The sequence below is a fragment of the Mauremys mutica genome, chromosome 8 (genome assembly GCF_020497125.1).
Source record: "Mauremys mutica isolate MM-2020 ecotype Southern chromosome 8, ASM2049712v1, whole genome shotgun sequence".
Lineage (NCBI taxonomy): Eukaryota > Metazoa > Chordata > Testudines > Geoemydidae > Mauremys > Mauremys mutica.
In genome coordinates, this window is record NC_059079.1 from 70,591,594 (window position 1) to 70,616,901 (window position 25,308).

The following is a 25,308-nucleotide window of genomic DNA, read 5'->3' on the forward strand; positions in this document are numbered from 1 at the left end:
CCCGGTCGCCAATTTCCAGCTTCTGGCAAACAGAGGCTAGGGACACCATCCCTGTCCATTCTGGCTAATAGCCATTGATGGACCTATTCTCCATGAACTTATCTAGTTCTTTTTTTGAACCCTGTTATAGTCTTGGCCTTCACAACATCCTCTGGCAAAGAGTTCCACAGGTTGACTGTGCGTTGTGTGAAGAAATACTTCCTTTTGTTTGTTTTAAACTGCTGCCTATTAATTTTATTTGGTGACCTCTAGTTCTTGTGTTATGAGGAGTAAATAACACTTCCTTATTTACTTTCTCCACACCAGTCATGATTTTATAGATGTATATCATATCCCCACTTTGTCGACTCTTTTCCAAGGTGAAAAGTCCCAGTCTTATTAATCTCTCCTCATATGGCAGCTGCTCCGTACCCCTAAATAATTTTTGTTGCCCTTTTCTGAACCTTTTCCAATTCCAATATATATTTTTTTCAGAGAGGGCGACCACATCTGCACGCAGTTTTCAAGATGTGGACGTACCATGGATTTATATAGAGGAAATATGATATTTTCTGTCTTATTATCTATCTCTATCCTAATGATTCCCAAGTTTCGGTTCGCTTTTTTGATTGCCGCTGCATATTGAGTGGATGTTTTCAGAGAACTATCCACAATGACTCCAAGAGCTCTTTCTTGAGTGGTAACAGCCAATTTAGACTCCATCATTTTATATGTATAGCTGGGATTATGTTTTCCAATGTGCATTACTTTGCATTTATCAACGTTGAATTTAATCTTTTGTTTTGTTGCCCAGTCACCCAGTTTTGAGAGATCCTTTTGTAGCACTTTGCAGTCTGCCTGGGACTTAACTATCTTGAGCAATTGTGTATCATCTGCAAATTTTGTCACCTCACTGTTTACCCCTTTTTCCAGATCATTTATAAATATATTGAATAGGACTGCTCCACTCCGCTCTGCCAGCTGCTCTGCGGTATTGCTTCAGGCTCCCCCACTCATTAGCACAGTGCTCTCAGCTCAGCAAGTCCAGCTCTTCAGTGATTCCAGCTCATAGTGGGGGAGCCCCAGTGCCAGTAAGTTCAGCTCAGTAACCTGTATCTAGAGTCTTAAGGGAATCAAACATTAACTCTGACATTCCACAGTGGAGAGAGGCACAGGTGGAACTGGTGCTTCTGGCTCACACAAGGAGCCTGCACCACCAAGTACAGATATCTGTCCCCAGCCTCTCTCTTTTCAATGGGTTTTGGAACCCATGTCCCCCGTCTAGCAAGTGCTATCCAGCTGACAATGAAACCTTCTATCATAAGACAGTTTTGTAGTTCCTCATTTACTTAATCGGGGTGACAACATTTTATTGCTCCTGCCCCAATAACAACGAAATTGGGGCTCCCACAGCTGTGAAAATAACCATCCCAGGCTGCTGTGCAGTATGCTAAGTGGGGTGGGAGTGCCAATGCAAATAATTGAAATGCTAATGCGAATACTCGAAACTTCTTTCTGCACTCCCCATAATTTACCACCAGATGTCAGGGTAGAGCTCCTCCTGACTCTGCTTACATAAGTACATTATATCCACTGGATCCCTCTTGTCCACGTTTGTTGACCCCCTCCAAGAATTATAGTAGATTGAGGAGGCATGATTTCCCTTTACAAAAACCATGTTGACTATTCCCCAACAAATTATGTTCATCTATGTGTCAGACAATTTTGTTCTTTATTGTAGTTTCAACCAGTTTGCCTGGTACTTAAGTCAGGTTTATCAGCTTGTAATTGCTGGGATCACCTCTGGAGCACTTTTAAAAAAATTGGCATCACATTAGCTATCCTCTAGTCATTTGGTACAGAAGATGATTTAAATGATAGGTTACAGACCACAGTTCTGCAATTTCACATTTGAGTTCCTTCAGCACTCTTGGGTAAATGCCATCTGGTCCTGGTGACTTATTACTGTTTAGTTTATCAATTTGTTCCAAAACCTCCTCTAATGACACCTCAATCTGGGACAGTCCTTCAGATTTGTCACCTAAAAAGAATGGCTCAGGTTTGGGAATCTCCCTCACACCCTCAGCCATGAAGACCGATGCAAAGAATTCATTTAATTTCTCCGTCCTTATCATCCTTGAGTGCTCCCCTCACTGTGAAAAATGTGCACTTTATTTCCAGTCTCATTTTGTCTAGCTTAAATTCACAGCCACTGGATCTTGTTCTACTGGTTTGCTGGATTAAAGAACCCTCTTCTAGCAGAAATCTCTCCATGTAGGTGCTTATGGGCCGTGATCAATTCACCTAACTTTCTCATCAATAAGCTATGTAGACTGAGCTTCTTTAATCTCTCACTGTGAGGCAAATTTTCCAGCCCCTGAATCATTCTTGCCGCTCCTCCTTGACCCTCCCTAATTTTTCAACATCTTTTTTAAAATATCAAATATGAGGCTCAAGAGTTGGCTGTTGGTTGTGGATGGTATCTTGGAGATGGCTCCTAGCCCATACTCTATCCATCTCTGAAATGGGCACACATGGTGTTTGTCACTGTGATCTTCGTGTGATTGTTTTGAGTTGCATGGCAAAATACACCAGCTTGGCTTAGGGTTGCCAACTTTCTAATCAAACAAAACTGAACACCCTTGCCATGCCCCCATCCCGCTCCTTCCCGGGGCCCCATCCCTGCCCCACCCCTTCTATGAGTACCCACCCCTGCTCACTCCATCTCCCCTCCCTCCATTGCTCTCCCCCACACCCACTCACTTTCACCACTGGACTGGGGCAGGGTGTTGGGGTGTAGGAGGGGGGGTGAGGCCTCCGGCTGGGGGTGCAGGCTCTGGGGTGGGGCTGGAGATGAGGGGTTTTGGGTTGTGAGAGGGCTCTGTGCTGAAGCGGGGGTTGGGGTGCAAGGGGGTATGGGCTCTGGGCTGGGGGTGTGGGTGCCGGGTGGGGCTAGACATGAGCGGTTCAGGGTACAGGAGAAGGGTTGGATTGTATGGGGGCAGTGTGGACTCTGGCTGGACATGCAGGCTCTGGGGTGGGGCCAGAGATGAGGGGTTTGGGGTGCAGGAAAGGGCTCTGGGCAGGCTGAGAGTTTCAGAGTGTGGGATGGGGTACAGGCTCTGGCTGGGGTGCAGGCTCTGGGATGGGACCATGGATGAGGGATTTGAGGTGCAGGAGGGGGCTCTGGATTGAGGCAGGGTGTTGGGGGTGTTAGGGCTTTGGCTGGGGGTGTGGGCTGGGTGGGGCTGGGGATGAGCAGTTTGGGGTTCTGGAGTGGGTTTAGGCCTGGGGCAGGGTTGGGGTGTGTGTGAAGGGGTTGCAGGGTGCAGGATCCAGGATGGGGTTGGGGTGCATGAGGGAGTTTGGGGTGCGGGTTTCCCGGCAGCACTTACCGCGGCTCCCATGAAGCGGCCTCCAGATTCCTGCTGCCCCTAGATGCAGGGAGGCGCCACGCGCTGTCCTCACACCTGCAGGTGCCGCCCCCCGAGCTCCCATTGGTCACGGGTCCCAGCCAATGGGAGCTGCAGAGGCAGGGTCAGCGTGCGGAGCCTCCCTAGCCGCCGATGCATCTAGGGGCTGCAGGGACCGGGAGGCCACATCCGGGAGCCATGCAGTTCCTAGTGTAGACAGCACAGTGTAGTGAAGCTAACTCCACAACCAAACAGCTACTTCTTTAGACTGTATAATTGCTGAGCACCTGGACTAGATCCCCAAAGGGGGGGATCCACATGTGGTGATGGTGTGTTAACTTTTTAGCACCCTGCAACCCAGTGGAATCCTGAAACCTGAGTGCAGTACCCAGGCTCCCCATACACTGCGTGAGGAGAGTTGGGTGCCTAACAATGGGATTCACAGAAGCCAGCACACTCACCTAAGCTAGCCAGTGGGAAATGTTGAGGAGAGGTATGGGGCTTATGCCCTGCCCCCCAAAGAGAGTTAGGGTCTGATCCATAAAGATATTTAGGTAGCTAAGTCTCCATTTTAGCCTCCACTGTGAGCCACAAAACCCCCACTCAGCTGCACCAAACCCAGAAGGTGCCTACATTTTAAAGGTAAAAGTCCCTTAGATGCCTAAGTTTTGGCATCCAGGGATGCACATGGCTGCATCACTCCAGGCCTCTAGACATCTGTCTCCTGCTTATGCACCAAGGTGATGCACAACCTGGGGGAAGATAAAGGCAGGAGTTTCTATGTCACCTATGGGGTCAAATCTAACAGGTGTGCTCAGAGGCCTACCAGATTGGGACCCATTCAAAATCCCATGGGGGAGAAAGGCAGGTCTCGCTTTATGAAGAATTCTTCCATCAACCTTGCTACTGCCTCTCAGGGAGGTGAATTAACTACATTGATGGGAGAACCCTTCCCATCACTGCAGTGAGTGTCTGCACTGAAACACTAAAATGTTGCATCTGCAGATCTGCTGCTATGCCACTGAAACATTTTAAGTGTAGACATACCCAGTGTCTCATAACTGTCTGCATAGCTGATTCCACCTTACTGTCACTCTGTGGGTACGCTCGGAAGGAATTGTGGTGGTCAAACTGTATTGCATGCAAATTCCTTACAGTGATGACTCAAGGAGTCCAATCTATTAACAAAGAGAAGGTGAAGGGGTGAGTTGATTACAGTCTATATGTACATACATGGGAAACAAATATTTAATAATTGGCTTCTCAATTTACCAATGAAACCTATAACACAATCCAACAGCTGGAAGTTGAAGCTAGACAAATTCAGACTGGATATAAGGTGTAAATTTTTAACAGTGAGAGTAATTAACCACTGGAACAATTGACCAACAGTTGTGTTGGATTCTCCATCACTGACGATTTTTAAATCAAGGTTGGATGATTTTCTAAAAGATCTGCCCTAGGAATGATTTGGGGGCAGTTCTCTGGCCTGTATTATACAGGTCAGACTAGATGATCACAATGGTCTTTTCCTGGCCTTAGAATCTATGAATTCTTCTGAGGCAAACTGAGTGGATGGGGAATACAGAAAGTTGGCTCAGTTTGCCTAACAACTGACTTGCTTCTTGAATGAGGCACGACACTGACCTCCCAAAAATTTAAGTGTAAGTCCACTGTAATCAAGTATTGCTTTTCCTTGAAGGTAAATAAGTCTGCTCCCACCTTTTCCCATGGTTGGATGTGGTAACAGCCTCTTTCTGCTGGCAGTGACTGACAGGTCACATGACTGACAGGTGCCACACCCTTCTGTCAAGGAGCAGAGTTGTGTATTTATTCTCAGCCAGTAAACATATTCTTGAGCCTATCTAAGACAGTTGTCGATGCCCAGGTGTGAGGCTCATATTTTGTGCATGAAATACTTTGTAATGAGGTGGAAACAAAAGGTGTCTGTCCTTGTGGCTCTGCTCCTACTAGTACTTGGCTTTTGCCTTCTGGCCACCCTACTGGGAGTGCCTGTAGTAGGATATGCTTTCCATAGCCTCTTTGATTTCCATCAGCTTCACTTTTGAAACTTGGAGATAGGCAGCATGTTAATGGAGTCAGTGCCCTTATCTACCTCCCACAACTTGCTGATTCTGGCTGTACATGCTCTGTTCAGGTCAGCCAACACCAGTTCATGCTGGACAGCAACTGATCTCTACCTGATAGTGCCAGAGATGCATAAACATATGCTGCAATCTCTTTAGAGCACTAAGGGCTTGTCTGCACTTAAAAAGCTGCAGCTGCACCACTGCTTTGTGAGAGCTTTTCCCATCAATGTAGCTACTCCACCTTCCTGAGAGGTGGTAGCAATGTTGACGGAAGAAGCCCTCTCATTGACATAGTGCCATCTACACCGGGAGTTAGGTTGGTGTAACTGCATTGCTCGGGGGAGGGAGGATTTCCCACACCCTGAGTGATGTGCTTGTACCGACGTAAGTTGCTAGTGTGGACCAGGCCTGAGAAGAGGCTTTACCAAAATTGTCACTAGGGGGCTGTGGTTGGATTGGATGTCCTGATAGAATTGCTTCACTCCAAATACTCCAGCCAGAAGCTATTTTTCTATTTAAATGTATCCCTGTTCTGCTTCTGACAGGGATTTGCTGGCATAAGCAACCAGCTGCTCCTGCAAAAGAGCTACACCCAGTCCTTTCTCTGATGCATGACACTGTAGTGCCAGTGGCTTTACTGACTGGTAGTACAGTGCTTCATGACGGGTAGCCATTATCATGTATGACATCATGTCAAATACTTGCTGTTAGGGACTTGCCCAGTCCCAGTCAATCTCCTGCCTTATGAGCTGATGTATGGGTTCTGCTACTGCAGGTGTGAACAGAACTTGGAAAGAAAAGGTATCATTCCTGTGAAGCTCTGTACCCCTTTCACATCCACTGGAGCTGGTGTGTCTCTGCCTCAGTCTTGTTGAGATCTGATTTCAGTCTCTCTGCCTGAGAGCAAATGTGCAATGTATTTCACCTCATGTATTTTCTGGGTTGAGTTTTATGTTCTTGTTCCTGCATCAATGCTGAAAAGCTTGTTTTCTGTTATTCTTGTTCAGCTTCTGCATCCCCTCCCCTTCAGATTGGTCTTTAGTGAAAAACCTGTGTCACTCCACAGTTTCGTTCTGCTTTGGGGAGCAATAGACTCCTAGGCTTGAGGCAGTGGGGAGCTGTTCCCTATTAATAATAGTTTTACTTTCCTGCTGTTGTCATCCTCCTGGATGGCCAGGTCTGCATACATCTTGAACTCCTCCTTCCACCAGGTCCATTACTGGGCTAGGACTGCAAAACCTAGGACTCCAGAGGGACCCCAGACCAAACTCCATGGCTCATACTGCCAGCTGCTGCACAGATTCCGTGACTTTCCTTGACTTCTGAAGTGGCTGGTGCTGGCAGAGCCAGACAGCCCCTGGACCAGCAGCAGCAGCAGTTTGGGTATGTGGGAGGGGGCTCAGCGATGGGGCAGGGAGTTGGGCTTGAGGTATGGGGTGGTGCTTAACTGTGGGGGAGGGAATTCCTGGCTCCCACCAGCATGTCCCTGCAGCTCCTAGACAGAGGGACCAGGGGGCTCCGCGTGTTGCCCGCACCCACAGGCATCGCCCCCGCAGCTCCCATTGGCTGTGGTTCCCAGCCAATGGGAGCCAATGGGTTCCCAGCCAATGGGAGCTGTGCAGCCAGCACTTGTGGCAGGAGCAGGCGCAGAGCCCCTCTGACCGCCCCTCCCCTAGGAGCTGCAGGGACATACCAGTCAGAGCCAGGTAGAGATCCTGCCAGCCCTGCCAACCCCCCCTCCCAGCACCAGCTGGGGTCCCAGGCTGTGCACTGCTGCCCACCCCCTCCCAGAGTTGCCAACTTTCTACTCGCACAAAACTGAACCCCCTTGCTCTTCCCCATGCCCCACCCCTTCTCTGAGGCCCAGGCCCCCATTCGCTCCACCCCCTCTTCCTCTGTCACTCGTTCTTTCCACCCTCACTCACTCGCTCATTTTCACCAGGCTGGCTCAGGGGACTGGGATGTGGGATGGGATCAGAGCTGGGGGTGCGGGCTCCGGGGTGGGGCCAGAAATGAGGAGTTCAGAGTGTGGGTTGGGATGTGAGAGGAGGTCAGGGATGAGGGATTTGGGATGCAGGAGGAGGCTTTGGGGTGGAGCCGAGGGTTTTGGAGTATGAGAGGGGACTCTGGGCTCAGGCAGGGGGGTTGGGTGTGGGAGGTGGTATGGGCTCGAGGTGTGGGTTCCAGGGTGGGGCCAGAAATGAAGGGTTCAGGATATGGGAAGGGCCTCTGGGGAGGACAGGGGGTTGGGGTCCAGGGGGGTGAGGGCTCTAGCTGGAGGTGCAGGCTCTGATGTGGGGCAGGGGATGAAGAATTTTGGGTGCAGGAAGGTGCTCCAGGCTGGGATTGAGGGGTTCAGAGGGTGGAAAGGGGATCAGGGCTGGGGTAGGGGGTTGGGGCCCAGGAGAGGGTATGAGGTGCAGGCTCTAGGTGGCACGTACCTCAAGTATTTCATGCTGGTGAAAATGAGCGAGTGAGTGAGCCCCCTCTGGCTCCTACATGGAGGCATAGCCAGGTGGCTCTGCGCACTGCCCCATCTGCAGGCGCTGCCCCCACAGCTCCCATTGGCCACGGTTCCCAGACAATGGGAGCTGAGGGGGCGGTGCTTGGGGCAAAGGCAGGGTGCTGAGTCCCATGCCTACCCCTACATGTAGGAGCTAGAGGGGGGATAGCTGGTTGCTTCCTGGGACCCATGGAGGCTAGCAGGGAGCCTGCCAGCCCCACTGCATGGCACCGCCAACTGGACAGTCAACGGCCTGATCAGCAGTGCTGACCGGAGCCCCCAGGATCCATTTTCAACCAGGTGTTCCAGTTGAAAACTGGACACCTGGTCATCCTACCCTTCCCCCCAGCACCAGGCCCGTGCCCCCCCACCACCACCACCCCCCCACACACAGAGCGGCACCCTGGCCCAGTTTTAGCTAAGGGTATATAGTAAAAGTCATGGACAGGTCATGGGCTGTGAATTTTTGTTTACTGCCGGGGACCTGTCCATGACTTTTACTAAAAATACCCGTGACTAAAACATAATCTTATTCATGATACATGCCTCACTTATTCTTGGAAAGAACAACGTAGGTGGGTAAGCTGTCTGACTCCAGGAGAAGATTCCACCTGCAGCCAGGATTCAGGCACATAATTCTGTGAGGGGGCAGGGCTTAAGCCAACCCCCCCTTGGCACTTCACACTGGCTAGTTTAGGTGACTTCCCATTTAGCATGCTGACTGTTGTGGATTGCATTGCATAGGGAGCCGGGACTCCTAACTCAGGCTGCGTGTTGTTCCAGTGATTTTCTAGGTGCCTGAAAGTTATTCATTGTGACACTCAGCACCACAGCACCCATGGGTGGCAGGTATAAAAGGCAGGGGAAGGCTAAGCCTACCCAAACTGCCAGTGTGGCCCTGCATGGCCCGTCCCCCAGGCCTTGCCCATCCACTTTTTGCCTAGATGGAACCCTCCCTCGCTCCCCTCCTCTTCCCCCTTAGGCCCCACCATCAGCCAGGGTGGCATGGAGCTCAGGCAGCTGTGGGGAGCCGCCGCAGACCTTTCACCTGCCCGGGGGGGCTGACAGCAGCCCCTGGCCCATGTCCCACCTCCCCCCCCCGGCTCTCCGGTAGCCTGGGGCAGGAAGAGGATTCATGAATCCATGCCGACTTCCCACAGCTGCCTGCATGGCTCTCCCCAACTGTGCTCCAGCCAGCGGGGAGGAGCCTCAGTGCCACAGCCCGGCCATGGTAAGAGTCCCTCCTCTTGCCCCGGGTGGCTGGGGAGCCTGGGGGAAGGGAACACAGGCTGGGGGCTGCTCAGACCCCCCCACAGTGCAGGCAGGTAGAGGGTCCACCACAGCTTCCCGTCTGGCTCTTACCATGGCTGGGCTACAGCTCCTAGCCCCTCAACGCCAGCCAGAACCGGGTCAGGGACAGCTGCGTGGGCAGCTGTGGGAAGCCTCAGTCCCTCCACCTGCCCTGGGCAGGGAGGCTGAGACAAGGAGAGTGGGCTGCTTTTGCTTTGGGCAGGAGCCCCCCTCCCTCCCCACTTTTGGGCGGGCTCCAGCATGGAGCCCTTGCCCTGCAGCCAGGGACTCCCATCTGTCTGCCTGCCAGGCACTCCAGGGTTTGGGCTGGGGGCCACGCTGCCTGCCCGCCTGCCAGGCGCTCTGGGGCTGGGAAGCCAGGGGCTGGCAGCGGGCAGGCCCCGGGCCCCAGGCAGAAGAGGTGGTGGTCTGGCCAGGGGCTAGCCTCCCCAAGTCCATCCATCACCCGCCACCCATGACAACACCTAAGACCCTTTATGGACCTGGGTCTAGGTGCCTATCTCTGCCTGCAATTCACAACTGTGAACTGTCTCCTGGAGTTAGGCATCTAAGCCTGATCAGCTATTTTTCATAACAAAAACACAGATTCCCACCCACCTAGTCCCCGATAACCAATAGCCCAGCAGTTATGACACTCACCACATCTAGATTAGATCTACAGAATTTCCTTTGTCTTAAAAAAAAAAGTTTCTTCTCAAAGAAAGAAATCTGCTTGGTCTGGCACCTTTTGTAAAATCATGGTGTATTTTATCCCAATTATTGACTATCTCCATGTTCTTAACTTCTTTCTCTTTCAAAATTTGTTCCAAGACCTTGTATACAATTGAAGTCAAACTAAAAGACCTGTAGTTTCCTGGATCATTATTTTCCCCTCTCTTAAAAAATGGATACTATATTACCAATTCTCCAATCATAGGGTATGGCTCCCAAGTTTACAGATGCATTAAAAATCCTTGCTACTGGGCTTGCTATTTCATATGCCAGTTCCTTTAATATTCTTGGATGGAGATCACTTGATGATTACCTGTTCTGTTCATTCCCTCTGGGGCACCTGGCATTGGCCACGGTTGGAAGACAGGATACTGGACTAGATGACCTTTCGTCTGACCCAGTATGTACGTTCTTATAAGATTAAGTATTTATTTAGGTGTTGGGCCATGACTAGATTATTTTAATCTCCACCCCATCCTCAGTGTTTAGCAGTCCCCACTACTTCTTTCCTTGATTTCTTTTTGTTTATATGGCTAAAGAACCTTTTACTATTGGTTTAAATTTCCTTTGCAAGGTCCAACTCTGCTTGGCTTTTGGCAGTTCTCACTTTCTCCATACACTTTCTGATCTCCAAGAGGTAGCTTTCCTTGTTGACTCAGCCCATCTTCCATTCCTTGTAGGTTTTCTACTTTCTCTCAATAATCTGTTAGAGATGCTTATTCATCCAAATCAGTTTGCAATCCTTTCCTAGAATTTTTTCCCCCTTGCTTGGGATGCAGGCTTCAGATAGCTTCTGCAACTTTGACTTAAAGCAAATCCAAGCCTCCCCCACATTCAGATCCTTGAGTTGTTCAGTTCAGTCCATTTCCCTAACTGTTTTCCCTAACTGTCCATTCCCTTTATGTTTTAAAGTCTGCCCTTTTGAAATCAAGGACTCTAGTGGCAGACCCATTTCTATTTAGTTTAAACTGAATTAACTCCAGATCAACTGAACCAAGGCTGTCCTCTACAACCAGTTCTTCTATGAGGTCTTCACTAGGTATCAATTCTAAATCGAAACTGGTATCACCTCTTGCTATTCAGTGAGTATTTGGTGAAGAAATCTGCCAACAATCACATCCAGAAATATCTGGGCCCTACCATTATTAGTAGCACTTGTTTTACAATCTATATCTGGGAAATTAAAGTCTCACATAATCACACAATTCCATTCCATTCCTTCTAATTCCTTTACCGTCAACCTCATCACTAATATACAGTGTGACGCCACCACTTTTGCCTTTATTTCTGTTTTTCCTGAACAGCCCACATTCTTCAAATACCCGTACTCCTGTCATAACTCGTATTCCACCATGTTTCTGTTATCCCTATAATAATGGGCTTCACTTTCTGCACCAATAGTTTTAGTTCTTCCATTTTGATTCCAAGGCTCCTTACAGACATCTTAGCTGTTTCTGCTTTGCTGTGCCCAAATTCCTCACCTGATTGGGTAGTCATTTTACTACCAGTATCACCTGCCTGCCTGTTAATGCCAATACTAAGGATACTATCTTTCCTCTTGATGTCCATTCTTCTACCCAGTTGTTCCTCTTTCAAGTGCTATATCCTCTTTTATTTGATTTTCCACTCACTCAATATTAGAATCAGACATAGAGATTACATGAGCATCTCCCAACCAGCTTCCCCAAATTGTAACACACTGGGTCACAATTCAGACCGGTGGAGGATGAAGGGTCTGTCACTCCTGCTCTGCAACCTTGGCTGCCTTGCAATACCTTGCTATAGTAGCTTTCACCTGGGCCACTCACAAACAGCCTTCCAACAGGCAAGTCACACCCTGGGTGTCTGTGTGTAAATGCAGCCTGCCAGCCACATTCTGGATCTCACCAGTCTTGGGGTATGCAAGGGTCACCATGCAGTATAACCAAGTCCTGGATTCCTTCCCCCCGCCCCCCCAGAAATGCATTTTCTGTACTGCCCAGCCCTCTCCTGGATAGCATAAATATATTAAGTCCATTATTCTTTTAAGGCAGTGGTCTCCAATCTTTTAATGCCCAAGATCACTTTTTCAATCTAAGGACAACCCAGGATCTACCCCACACCTTCCCTGAGGCCCCAACCCACTCACTTTCACCAGGCTGGGGTAGGAGTTCAGGAGAGGGTGCGAGCTATGGGCTGGGGCCAAGGGGGTCACAGTGTAGGAGGGGACTCTGGGCTGGAGCAGGGAGTTGGGGTGCAGAAGGGGGTACAGGCTCTGGGAAGAGGGGGTCAGGGCTGGAGCAGAGTGTGGAGGTGCAGGAGGGGGTACAGGGTGCTGGCTCTGGGGGGGCATCAAGGATGGGGCTTGGGGTGCAGGAGGGGGCTCAGAGTTGGGGTGTGGTCTCCCGCTGGGCAGCGCTTATCTCCGGCAGCTCCCGGTTGGTGCAGCTTGACTAAGGCAGGCTCCCTGCTTACCCCAGCCCCACACCACTCCCGGAAGGGGCCAACGCACCCCTGTAGGGAAAGTGGGGCAGGAGGCAAATGGCTCCGTGCGCTGCCCCTCTCTGCAAGCACCACCCCTGCAGCTCCCATTGGCCAGGAGAGCTGCAGGGGCAGTGCTTGCAGGCAGGAGCAGTGTGTGGCAGGAGACCTCTGTCCCCCCGCCCCCGGAGCCATGCTGGCCACTTCCAGGAGTCTGCCTTAGTGGCAGCCATGCTGCACTGATGGAGATCGGTATCGACCGGTTGGGGACCATTGTTTTAAGGTAATACTATACCATCATATTACATTAAATAGTTGCCTAGACTCTAAAAAAACTCAATGGCTTAAATAAAACAGTAAAACAAGTTTATTAATTAAAGAGATGTAAGTGTCTATAAGCAATGAGGTATAAAAGCCAGAAATGGTTACAAGAAAAACAGAGACAAAACACTTATTAATATCTACTTAAGAAACTATCTTAGTTGCAAAGCACACTTTCTCAGCACATGCTCCAGCAGATTACTGGTCAAACTCTCAGGTCAGGACCCCTCCCCCAGAGTCCAACAGCTGTTTCCCTTTTCTCTTCTCAGGTGCAGAGAATGTAATGGGCAGGAAGAGAGAGGGGGATGTATTGGATTGTCTCTCCTTTTCATAATATCAGTTGCCCTCTTGAAAAACATTTCTGGCTGAGACCAAGAGTCTATGTGGCAGGATATTCCCTGCTGTTTTTTTCCCCACCTGTTGAAACTTCATTTGTTTCTCTCCCTGCTTAATGACTTTGTTTATTGTTTAAATTAAAATTAAGGCAAGCACACATTACTTCCTTTGTTTAGGACAGACCTCACTTCTGCCTGGGCAGGGCTGTGGGATTTGGAACATGTTAGTAACATCATACAGGGGAATCTTATAACTTCACATACAGTGTTGCCACACATGTTTTACAAGCATAATGACTGACCAGCAAGTTATAAAAGTTTTCAAATGATACTCTACAGGGCATACTTTGTACAAACAGATTACTACAACAGTGTGCAGGGTGTGAAGGACAATCAGTGGATTCTTTTCTGCTCTCATTAGGATCCTCTGCAGCCTCAGGTCCACATCCCATATCTTAATTCCCAGCATACACCACACCCTCCTGTTCCCTAGATCAGCTCTGGTGACAGGCCTGTCTTTCTTAGTAGGTAGTCCCTAATCACACAGACCTGCTTCTTCCTGGTGTTGGTGCAATTCTCTGGCCTTCCTCTTCCACTTTTTTCTGGCTGCAAGTCCTCTCATCCTTTGCTCTTACTTGCAGTCTTCTGTCAATCATCCTCTATCCTCCTGTGATTCCAAACTCTGGCTTTCTTATAGGACTAGCCACTCTTCTCTTTTTTGTTGACCTCCCACCTTTTTTGGTGCCCTCCCACCTTCTGCCTGCTATGCCCATTCTTCATTTTGCAACTTAGCAAACCTGTTCTTCAGCTCTATTTCCCCCTCACTAGGTGGTCTTTTCCTCTGCCTGGTTCTTGCTGTCACATGGTTCCACTGGCCACTTTCCTCATCTAGCAGTTTTCCATTCAGCCTCCTCTCCATCAGCTGCTCAAATCTCCTTTGAAACTCAACCATAGTTTTTACCTGCAGCTCCAAACCTTGGCTCTTCTCTTCCATCAGTTGTCCCAGATAGCACTTCATACAAATGAAGCACCTTTCAGGTACTTGTTCTGGGATACATCCTGCAGCTCTACATCCAGTCATCTTCATTGTCTTTTCCATTCCTTGGCTCACTGATATTGCTGCCCCTGTAGCTGTCATAGCCTTCCCTCCTATAATCCTCTCAAGAAAAAACAGAACACCAAACATTCTCTCCCCCAAACACCCACTCATACTACACTATTTTCAGCTGTTTGCTAACTCCTATACCACTAGCTAGCTACTTGGCTGCCTTTATAGGCCCCCCAATAAGGGAAACCCCACCCCCTAACAGGGCTCTGCTGTGATCAAAGGCTCTGTCTCTCTCATGGCACACAGCCCCCTATCAGCTTCTGCAAACTGAAAACAAACCAGCAAGCAAGCAAAGGTCAACATCTGATCTACACTGGAGGGCAGGCATAAAGTCATAACCCCTCAGGAGAGCCTTGTAGCTGCAAAAGCAGCTATTAAAAGTGAGGGAATTCAGAGATAAAGGTGAAATTAAATATTTGAAAGCATGGAAATTCATGGCCACTGGGTTTGATTTCCTCCTCAGGGTAACCCGACTGAATAACTGGGACAGATTCCTCTCTCTCACCCACCCTAGTGATGTAAATCAGGAGCAACCCCACTGGAGACTGGAGTGACACTGGAGTAAAACCAGGGTAACTGAGAGGAGAATCAGACTGACAGTACCCAAACGACCCTAGTTCTGCCCCAGTAGGGAACTAGCTTATCTGCCTCGTTTTTGCACTGGAACATCAAAAGATGAACACTATTGTATTACCATTTTCTAAATCCATGGGCTCCCCTCCCCAGGATCCTGTGTATTGCACTAGGAATGCAACTACAGAAAGGGTCTTGCAGAATTGGAGGGAGTAGGAGGAGGGCAATAAGAATGATTAGGAGCTTGGAGAGATTGCCATGGGGGAGAGTGAAAAGGTCAGAAAAGCTTAGTTTAGAGAGCAGATGAGGCGATATGACAGACAGAATAATGAATGATCTGAAGCAAGCACATTGGAAATTGGGAACTCCATTTACCCTCTTACAAGAGCAAAGGGACAGTCAAAATTCTGGCATTTCCTAATATGCAAATGCTTGATTTTGCAACCCTAATATAATTCACTTAACTGGGTTTCATAAGCCATTTGCTGGGTTTTAGGGTTTTTTATTTTTAAAAAAAAATTAAAATAATATCATTTTATGGGTCACTCTTCACCCTGTGCTGTGCCTTTAGCAGGGTTTGAACTCTAGATTTCCATGCTCCACCTTTAACAACTTTGCTGGCAGCAAGAGTAGGCTGCTATCCTGTGTGGACCAGCCACTGGCAGGGGGCACATCACACCGTGGATTACATGAGAACATAGCCAAACCAGCAATTTGGCTGTTTCTTTTTAACAGGCAACCTGGCTAAGTAGATGAAACTGAGTCACCATTTTAGAAAGAACTTTCCTAGGGAACTACTGACTGTAAAAGGGCTGTGTGGGGCACACAATTATTACAGTGATGCCACCTCCTGCCATTTTAGAATGACTTTCATGCTATTTAGTGTTTTCCTTAAAGCTCCCAGATGCTGGAGCCATGTGATGACACCAGAATCTCACCTCTGATTGAATAAATGCTAAATATAGGCCCTTGTAGTTGTGAAATAAAGTCTGAAATGTGATCACTAAAAACTCCAAACTACCAAGGCAAAGAGGCCCCACATTTATTTTATTTTAAAATCTCATTACTTTTAAGCCACTTCCATTTTTGGGCTGGCTGACTCACAAGGTTTGAAAGCCTGGAGTCAGGAATGCTCCCCCTGCCCTTCTCCCAGCTGGTCAAGGGCACTTTCCTCAGTCTTTTCTTTCTTCTCCCATGGACTGTTCAGCCCCAGCTCTCACCATCCCTGTTTCTTTTTGGTGCATTGCTCCCTGCAGGGCTGGCCCTGGAGAGGCTGACGGCAGACCCTGCATGGATGGCTCGGCTCTCCCTGTCCCTCACCAGCAGCTACAAGGACAATGTTTTCTCCCCTGCTTCTATGCACTCTTCTCAGGACCAGGAAGATGCAGAGCAGGATAAACCAAGAACCTTTGAGACATTTGGCAAAGTTACTGGATCTGACCCAAATGCAGCCAGGACGAGACTGGCCAGCACTTTCCTCTCCGAGATGAGCACCCTATTTGAAATGATCTTATCCCAGAAAGCACAGGTCCATGCAGCAACGGCCTCGGGACTCCTGCAGCAGCTCTCTGCGCATAGCAAGCCCTTTGGGATGGACGGCGATGCTCCTGCTGTGTAGGTCATATGGGAAGGCTGACGGCTGCAGCAGACACATGAGCAGAACCAATGCTCTTTGCAAATGGAAATAGCAACTGATGGTGGTGAACAGTTCCAGCGTGAATCACACCTCAATAGAGATTGTCATAGATGCAGCTGCCCTCCTGCTTCCCTTATCTGATCCCACCTCCCCCAAATCCCCTTCCATCTCTTGGCTCCTTCCAAAGGAGTTCCTATTCCAACCCCATATCCCAGCTCTGCTTCCCTGCCCTTGGCCCGACACCAGGCCCATCTGTCTGCCCATGAACAGCCTAGCACTCAGCCTCTCCTTCCCACCCACAGCCTGGCACCAGCCCCACCTCTAAGCCCATAGCCCAACACCCAGCTACTCCTCCATACCCACAGTCCAGTCTCTCTGCACACACCTCCCCATCCACAGCCTGGTACCTGGTCCCTCTTCCCCATCCATGCCCAGCCCTGCATCTCTGCCCATAGCTCATCTCCCTGCCCCAACACCCCAGCCCAGTGTCTGGTCCCACCTCCCACCTGACAGTCTGGCATCTGGACCCACCTGCCCTGCCCATAGCCCATCTCTCCCTCTCCACCCATGGCCCAGCTCCCAGTCCTTCCTCTCCATCTATGGCCCAGCTACAGGTCCCATTTCCCATCCATCACGTCTCCTCCTTTCTGCCCATGGCCTATCCCCCAACCCCATCTCTCCACCCATTACTTGGGCACCTCCTTCCTGCTCACAACCTGCCCCCACCTACCATCCATTTGCCTCAGGCCCAGCAATTCCTCTTTCCTCCCTTGCTGACATGGGAAGATAACTTAGGAGAGCATTTACCATACTGCAATCTGCCCTACATCCCAGCTGGACCTGGGCTTTCACTTCTGGTAGCAGGAGGACATAGATTCTATGATCTATGACATGAAAATTGTGCAACAAACCCTATAGCAAGTGCAGTAGACACTGCAGTTACTGAAGCCACCTGGGTGTCTGACAGGCAGTGACACTCTTGCAGGGGCCATAATTCAGCAAGGCCCTTTCCTCCGAGTCTGGGTAGGGCAGAGTGGATTGTGCTAGAGAAGCAATGAACAGAACTCACTCAATCACATGCAAACTTCATTCTGAGACCCAAATTCAGCAATCCTGAGCTCACAGACAAGACCCCAGCTGCAGAATTCACATTGCCGCAGAATCAAACTCCAGGATCTTCAATTTTATTTAAAATTAAAATATTTTTAGCCTTTGTGGTTGTGACAAAAGCCTCATAAATGTGATCAAGTGTAACCGATACAGTAATGCCTGCCTGAGTCTTCAGAGAGACTGAAAGTACAGCTTGGAGAGGTGAGACCTGTCTTGTTCCTCTCTCTCAGACTTCACGGGCTCTATGATTCCACAGCTGTGGACTAACACATTTTGCCAAAATGCCTCAGAATTCAGTATTTTTCTCCCACATCCTCCATGGTGCTGCACCAGATGACTGACACTGTGGTTTCTGTATCCCTGCCTGGCTGGGAACTGCCCACAACTGCCTCATGTTCCCCAGCTTTCCCACAGGGGCAGGAGCCAGGCTGCAGTGTATCAGGGTCCAGCGTGTAGCCAGGGGGTGGGGGAGCAAGAAGCCCAGCTAGATAGAAGCCCAGCCTGGAGATCAGCTGACCAGTAAGGAGGAAGGGAGCAGAGCAGAGGACCCTGGAAAGCACAATGGAAACCCAGCTGTAAAAATACTCATAAGCCTCACCCCAGTGACCATCTTCAATTTGGCACTAAGGGGTGTGTATATGTGGAGGGGGGTGAGCCACAGGGATGTGTCTGTGGAGGGGGTGAAGCCATGGGGGGTGACCCATAGGGGTATGGGAGGGCAGCTGAGCCATAGGGTGTAAGGAAGGGTCAGTCATGGTGGATGGTGAGCTTTAGAGTTGTGCATGTGCATTTGTGAGAACTAGAACATGGGGGGAAGAGAGGGAGCTAAGTCTTGGGGGCATGTATTTATGGTGTGGGGTGAGCCATATGCCATATGTGGGGAGAGTGAATGAGCCCTGGGTAGGAGTGGCTTCCTTGCAGATCAAGCGCCACCAGAACTGATCTCTGGTCTGGCTGGATATTCACAGTTTGTCCATCACTGGCAGTCTTATCACACCACTGAAGCTTTTGGCACTCATGTGATCACCAGCCAGTTCATGGCATTCCTTGGTACATGTGCTTCAGAATTCATTGATCTTCCATCCTGACATGACCATGCCAAGATAACTGTCAAAACTAAACCCCTGCCCATTTCTGATCCTGTCCTGCCTTAAATAAGGAGCAGCTGATGATGATGACAAGAATTGAAAACGTCAGTCCATGCTCTTCAGCCTTCCTCAGCGCCCATGTTATTCCATACAATAAAATTGGTATAACCATAGTTATATATAACCAGCTTTGTGGTAAACTTATGTCCCAACATCTCCACAGAGGTCACATGAAGGGCCCAAAACATGGCAGTAGCTTCTGCTGTATGAGTGTCCACGTCTTATGAGCATCCTCCAGCACTGACACTACCCAAATATTTGACAGTTGTCACCTGCTCAATGTTCCACCAGACAGGTTAATACTGAGGTGATTGTAATCTGGAGCTGGAGGCAGCTTGTTGGCAATGGCCACAGGCCTAGTTAAGGCTAAGCAGCACTTTCTGTTTAGATGTACTGATAGCTCCACTTTAGTGTCTCTCTTGTTACAAATTTTGAGGTGAGCTCTCCAAAACAACTGCATTTCTGGCTCCCCTTTATGTAACGGCATTTCCCCAGAGCTGGCAAAGATCTAGCAGTACCAGCACAGGGCCAAAATTGTCTAGTGAATGCCCACACCTGCCCTGCCCTCTCACTACCTTTCCCACATGCACAGCAGTTACAAAACTTTGCAGTGTGTGTGTGTGCACAGCAACCCACAGCAGGAATAGACACTGTGGGGTGAAGGGTCCAATTTAAAGGAGCAAAAATGAAAAGACATTATGGGGAGTAGAACTTGCTCCCAACTGTCCATTCCCTTGAGAGTGCCTTCTACATGGCTGGCACAGGTGATGGAGCAATGCAACCAAAAAGTCTCTAGCACTTGGAGTTCTGTAATTTTTCAAAAATCAAATCCTTCTAACACTGGATTCTCTAAAATACTTTAAGAAAAGTCCAAAGATCCTTGAAAGCAAAAAACTGACCTGAAGGATGGGGCTCATTATTTGCTGCTTGCATCATCTTATTATTAGTTACACCACTAATTCTTCACTACTTGCTGACTGCTGAAAACAAAATTGTTTTTCCTCAGCAACCAAATGACTGTGAGGCAAATTCTGGCCCAGCCACAGGCCTGAACTCCTCTGCAAGCTACAGGGGACGTGCTTGTGGCTATGGGGGAGCTCAGCACTGGAGGGCTTGTTCTCATCTCAGACTGTAGGCATCCCACAAACACAGCGAACAACCTCCCAACTTTCTCACCCTGCACTATTTGCATGTAGCCACTGGATTTATTTGTAGACGACAATAAATTAGTGAATTAAAGAGGAGATTAATTCCATTCCCCTAGCTTAGCCTTGCTATGCTTCATTCCTCCCCGCTGCACGGTGAGTTCTATAACAAAGGAAGGGGGTGGGTGCAGCTCCCCCTTCCTCCCCCCGCCCGCAGCAGGGAGATGATGCTCAGGAGCAGCCCTGGTTATTATGAGAGTAGGGAAATCCGTTGGAGGGATTTCCTGCCAGTTGCATCCTGCCTCACAAAGGAAGAGCAAGTAAACTGAGTGGCCTTGAATGCAAGGCCACAGGCTCTGGGAACAGAGGGGGAGCCTATACCCTACAGTTGCAGAATGGAGGCTGGAATTGAGAACAGGTGCCAAGGGACAGCTGCTGTTGTGAGGCCAGGTCTACACGCAGAGATGCACCAGTTTGACTACAGGGAGAATTTGCTACTGAATTAAAACAGTGCAATTTGTGTGTAGATACTCTTAACACAGATTAAACCCTGCTTGTATCGGTTTAGCTTGTGTGGGTACATGTCCAGGCGCAGGCAGAGATAAGCATCTGTTTGACTTAATCAGCTTTTAACTGATTTAATTAAACTGCTGCAACTTGTGTGTGCAGAGCCACTGTGTGACCTGCAGCCCTGGTGGCAAGTCATGACATGGTGCCAGACACTGCCAGACAGTACAGGTAGGGGATGGACCAAAGAGCCAAGTGCAGCTCCTACGTGGAGCAGAGCATTGGTGTTCAGAGGAAGAGCCTCCAGCAAGACCTTCAGGCCAGCAGAGACAGTGAGGCGCTGGTCCAGTTCACAAAGCATGGGGGCTGAGCTGGGTTGGGCTGTGTGAATGCATATGGTTAGGCCCCTGGGCCAAGGCAGAGTGGAGGAGCTGGGGCCCGGGGTTGCCTGGGGCAGTGTGAAATTAGGCCAGGTAGTTCAGAGTAGTATCAATAGGGCACAGGGAGACTGCTCTGGAAGCACCTGTATCATTCCTGTTCCATTAGAGAACTTGCACTGCCCCCTCCTCTCCAAACACCATCGCCTACCCTCATCCGCCATCACCCCGCCCCCTCCACACTGCTGCCTCTCCCCAAGGGCTGGTGGAGTTACAGGAGGATGATACTGCTCCTCTTGGGCATGATTTCCACAGGAAGGGATTGATTCCATTTGTACCTACTAGCCAAGTGCTATCCCCTGAGAATAGGGCACTGGCTGTGGCTCCAGGCAGGAAGAATCCGATAGACTTGCCGTGTGTTCTGGGGCTGGATTCCATCTCAGTCAGCTGACGTCAGCCCCCGCCAGACTGCCTGTGCTCCAGGCGTGGGGCAGGGGTAAAGCACGACATCCCATCGGAGGGGCCTGGCGCTGCTCTGCTAGTTGCTCAAGGACCCAGAGGCAGGGGCTGGAGGAGAACGCTCTCATTCCAGAAGGAGCTGGATGGCTGCTCTCTGCGGCTATCAAGCCCACAAAGAGGAGACGTTACTGAAACTCTCGGGTTGCAGGTGACCAATCCCACCATTCAGCATCCTCAACAACCAACCAGTGAGCACAGGGCAGGGTGGAGAACAAGAGGAGAGACCCTTACTGCAGCAACATCAACAGCTGCGGTGTCTCCCCTCACGGCCTCTGGTGACAGGGGCTTCCCCCCTAATGGGGTCCCAGCCTCTGGTGACAGGAGCTTCCCCCCACATGGGAGTGCTGCCCAAGCCTTTGGCATGTCCCTTTTGCCCTGAACCTCTGATGCTGTAGTACCTGCCATCTCCTGCTCAACAACTTGCACTCTCTCCTGAGCATGTCTGTTTCCTGCAGCAGCCGAGTGCTGGTAATGCTCCATTGCTTCTGCGAAGTTCTGTTGTACTCCAAGGCCCTTCTCATAGCAAACACCAACATGATACCTGCTTTGGGAATCCTAGATGTAAATATACACACAGCAGTCAGGGAGGAGGGGGGGTCAGGCTATTCAATTCAATTGATATGACATACATCTTTGGCAAATACAAAAAGAAAAACATTCACAATCTAAAAACAACACCAATATCCATATAATACAATAACATGTCAATCAGAACTTAAAAAACCTCTCTTCTCCAAGACAATGCTAAAAGGGCAAAAATTGCCACTGATTTCATTACTACCAGGGATTGAGAAAATACTAAAAACATTATCTTCTGAGATGGTGATAAAAATTATTTATTATACAAAAGAGGTAAAATCCAGCGTGCTTTCAAAAGCTGGAAAATTCTACAGTGCAAAAGATAATGAGGTAAATCTTCCAACACTCCAGATTTACATGGGCAAAAACACAGACATAAAGGGACTTTTCCGTATTTACCTTTAAGGACAGCAGTTTCCATGGTGTGAGATCTTTACTGAATATATGCCTTACGTAAGTGAGGATTTGATAATTCATTCAAATATGGTTAAAAAGCATGGACTGTCTTCAAAATAGAAAACCAAAAGGCAAACTAGGACTCATGACTCATACTAGATCATCTTGTTGGGTAATATCTGTCACTCTCTTGTTGAGCATATACTCTCCCGCATCCATCCATCCATATATGATCATGTTGATTAAAAGATAGCAATAATAACTGAGTGTGACAGGGTGGACTAGGCCCAGAGGCCCCCCTGCTAGAGGCTTCAGGGTCCTGCCACATCCGTCCCAGGAAAGGAGCAGTAGAGAGGCCCTCCAAACGGGCTAGAGGGACAGTGCAGGAAGCAGCCAATGAAAGAGGCTGCAGGGAGCAGCCAATTGGGGCCCAAGAGGGCCATATAAAAGGAGCTCCATAGCCAGCGACAGGCACTTCTTTGCTGGAGCTAGATGAGTGCAGATGGCACTCCTGGCTGGCTAAAGGGAACTGCAGCACCACAGACAGCTCAGTGCTGGCAGGGACCTGGGGAGCAAGGAAGAGCATTGGCTGGCTGCTGGGCCTGAATGTAAAAGAGCCCTGAGCTAAGGGTGAAGCTTTGGTAAAGGCTGGGGCCATGCGGAAGTGGCCCAGGGAATTGAAAGCAACATAGTTAAAGGGACATGGCAATGTGTGGCTACTATTCTTAGGGTCCCTGGGCTGGGACCCAGAGTAATGGATGGGCCCAGGTCCCCCCGCCCCTGACAGGCCACTGGGAAATTGGCCTACAATCCTCAGAAGGGGAAAAGAACTACTTAGTGGCCTGGCTGGAGAGCTGGGGCCAGAATAGATCAAGAGTGAAACCATTGCCTCCAGGGATGAAGCCCTGGGGGTACAGCCCAATACCAGGGCTGGGACTGGTTTAAAGACTGCAGACACACCCAACCAGAAGGGGTGCTCATGAGAGGTGGGTGCCACGCTATTACAGTGAGTAACAGAAAACCACAACCTAGCTATAATAAATTGGAAGGTCTTATACCGTGGAAATATGGAGTATACAAATTATTCCTCAATTTCCTGGAGGAACAAAGATAGGGCAATCTATAATCTGGAAGAGTACAGACTTTTGCCCAAAATTTAAGAAAAGCAATATAAGATCTATTACAGGATCAGATTACATGAAAGGGGAACTGACAACCTTTAATAAACAAAAGAGAGTCCAAGTCTTGAGGCTTCTTTTTGTTCCTCTATCATTCACCCTGGCTCTCCTAGATTGCTACTTACTCCTCTGAGCATCTCTTGAGAAAGAATTTCTGTCAGACACCTCCAGTCTGTTCCTTTTATCATACCTTGCTAAACAATTTGATTGCTCCCCACAACTTCTAGGCCTATGCTGAAGGAACAAACCAAACATCTGGCTCAAGCAAACATTCAGATTGCATAAGAAAGCACCCAGAAATTGGGATACCAGAGCTAAGGGGGCATGTGCAGCCCTATGTATGTCCCCTTGTCCATAAGCACAGCAATCATTAACGCACGGTCACACACAAAGGGTGCTTGTCCCACAGGACACCTTGCCTCCTGCACAGAGGACACACTGAATTGTGAAGATTTACAAAGTCCTGTAAAACTGTAGTGAGTGGCAACTCACAAGCAGCCCACAGCTCTGACTCAGCAGCCACAGCTCCCCATTGGCAACCTAAGCACTATAGCTTGTGTGCCTGTCACACAATGGACAACCATATTATTGCTCAGTCAAGCCTAAAAGAGGATTGTGAGGAACTTCAGGAGATCAAATCATAGAATCATAGAATCTCAGGGTTGGAAGGGACCTCAGGAGGTCATCTAGTCCAACCCCCTGCTCAAAGCAGGACCAAACCCAACTAAATCATCCCAGCCAGGGCTTTGTCAAGCCTGACCTTAAAAACCTCTAAGGAAGGAGATTCCACTACCTCCCTAGGTAACCCATTCCAGTTCTTCACCACCCTACTAGTGAAAAAGTTTTTCCTAATATCCAACCTAAACCTCCCCCTCTGCAACTTGAGACCATTACTCCTTGTTCTATCATCTTCTACCACTGAGAACAGTCTAGATCCATCCTCTTTGGAACCCCCTTTCAGGTAGTTGAAAGCAGCTATCAAATCCCCCCTCAAATAAAGCTAAGCAAATAAGTAACACATAGGGACAATCTGAATTACCCAGATCCCAGACTTACTGACTGGCTCTAAATAAACTGTAATCTCTTGAGTAAAAGACCTGGGGGTGTCACTGTGAACAGCTCACTAAAACCACACCTAAATCAGCACTATTCTGGAGAGATATGCAGCTCTGGGCAGCCCATCCCAGAGATCTTGAAGGAAGAGAGGGGGCCTAGAGATGGGCCCTGCAGAGAGGGTTGGAAAAAGTAGGGTTGCTTAGTACTGGGACAGTAAGAAGTAAGAATGGACAGGACAGAGACATACAGAAGAACCAGTGCGCTAGAGATGATCCCTAGGGCTCTATTTATCCTCTCCTAATGGAAGAACAAAGGGATATTTACTGGGTACGTCTATGCTCCAGTTGAACACCCACGGCTGGACTGGGTCAGCTGACTTGGGCTCTCAGGCTCAGACTATGGGGCTGTTTAATTGCAGTATAGATGTTCAGGCTCAGGCTGGAGCCTAGGCTTGGGACTCTGCGATGAGGAAGGGGCTGTCACTCCCAGTGTGAGATGGGTGAGGCTCCAGCTGTGAGCTTGGGCTGTCAGCCCCAGGGTGATGGGGCTCCAGCTGTGTGTGCCCCATACTGCCCCACTTTAGTGGGTGGAAGTGCTCCAGGTGAGGACACACACCACTGACAGAAGGAGCACGTGTGGGCACGAACCACTGCTTTAATTACTGTGGTGGCTGTATTTTGACTTAATTTTGTAGTGTAGACATCCCAGAGACATTGTTTTTATGGTTCATTACAACAGTTGGTAACACACCCTTCTGCCGGCTAACCCTTAACTGCCCACTTAATTTTAAGTGGTCTCCTACAGCATGTATGAACCACTTACACTTAACAATCTGTCCCATCTTGTATTTAGC

The 25,308-nt window shown here is 49.2% G+C and overlaps 2 protein-coding genes across 5 annotated transcripts in view; one reads left to right on the forward strand and one right to left on the reverse strand.

Annotated features, from left to right (window-relative positions):
• PCDH12 (protocadherin 12) overlaps nt 1–16,422 on the forward strand; it is a 40,392-nt gene extending 23,970 nt beyond the window's left edge. For both annotated transcript variants that reach the window (XM_045028806.1, XM_045028805.1), the window contains one exon: nt 16,061–16,422. In XM_045028806.1, the coding sequence (XP_044884741.1) occupies nt 16,061–16,422 (362 nt within the window). The remainder of the gene's footprint in view (nt 1–16,060) is intronic.
• DELE1 (DAP3 binding cell death enhancer 1) overlaps nt 12,812–25,308 on the reverse strand; it is a 39,239-nt gene continuing 26,742 nt past the window's right edge. For all 3 annotated transcript variants that reach the window (XM_045028809.1, XM_045028807.1, XM_045028808.1), the window contains 2 exons: nt 21,645–21,801; nt 12,812–21,346 (listed from right to left, as the gene is read on the reverse strand). In XM_045028809.1, coding sequence (XP_044884744.1) covers nt 21,171–21,346; nt 21,645–21,801 — 333 coding nt within the window. In that variant the 3' untranslated portion in view covers nt 12,812–21,170. The remainder of the gene's footprint in view (nt 21,347–21,644; nt 21,802–25,308) is intronic.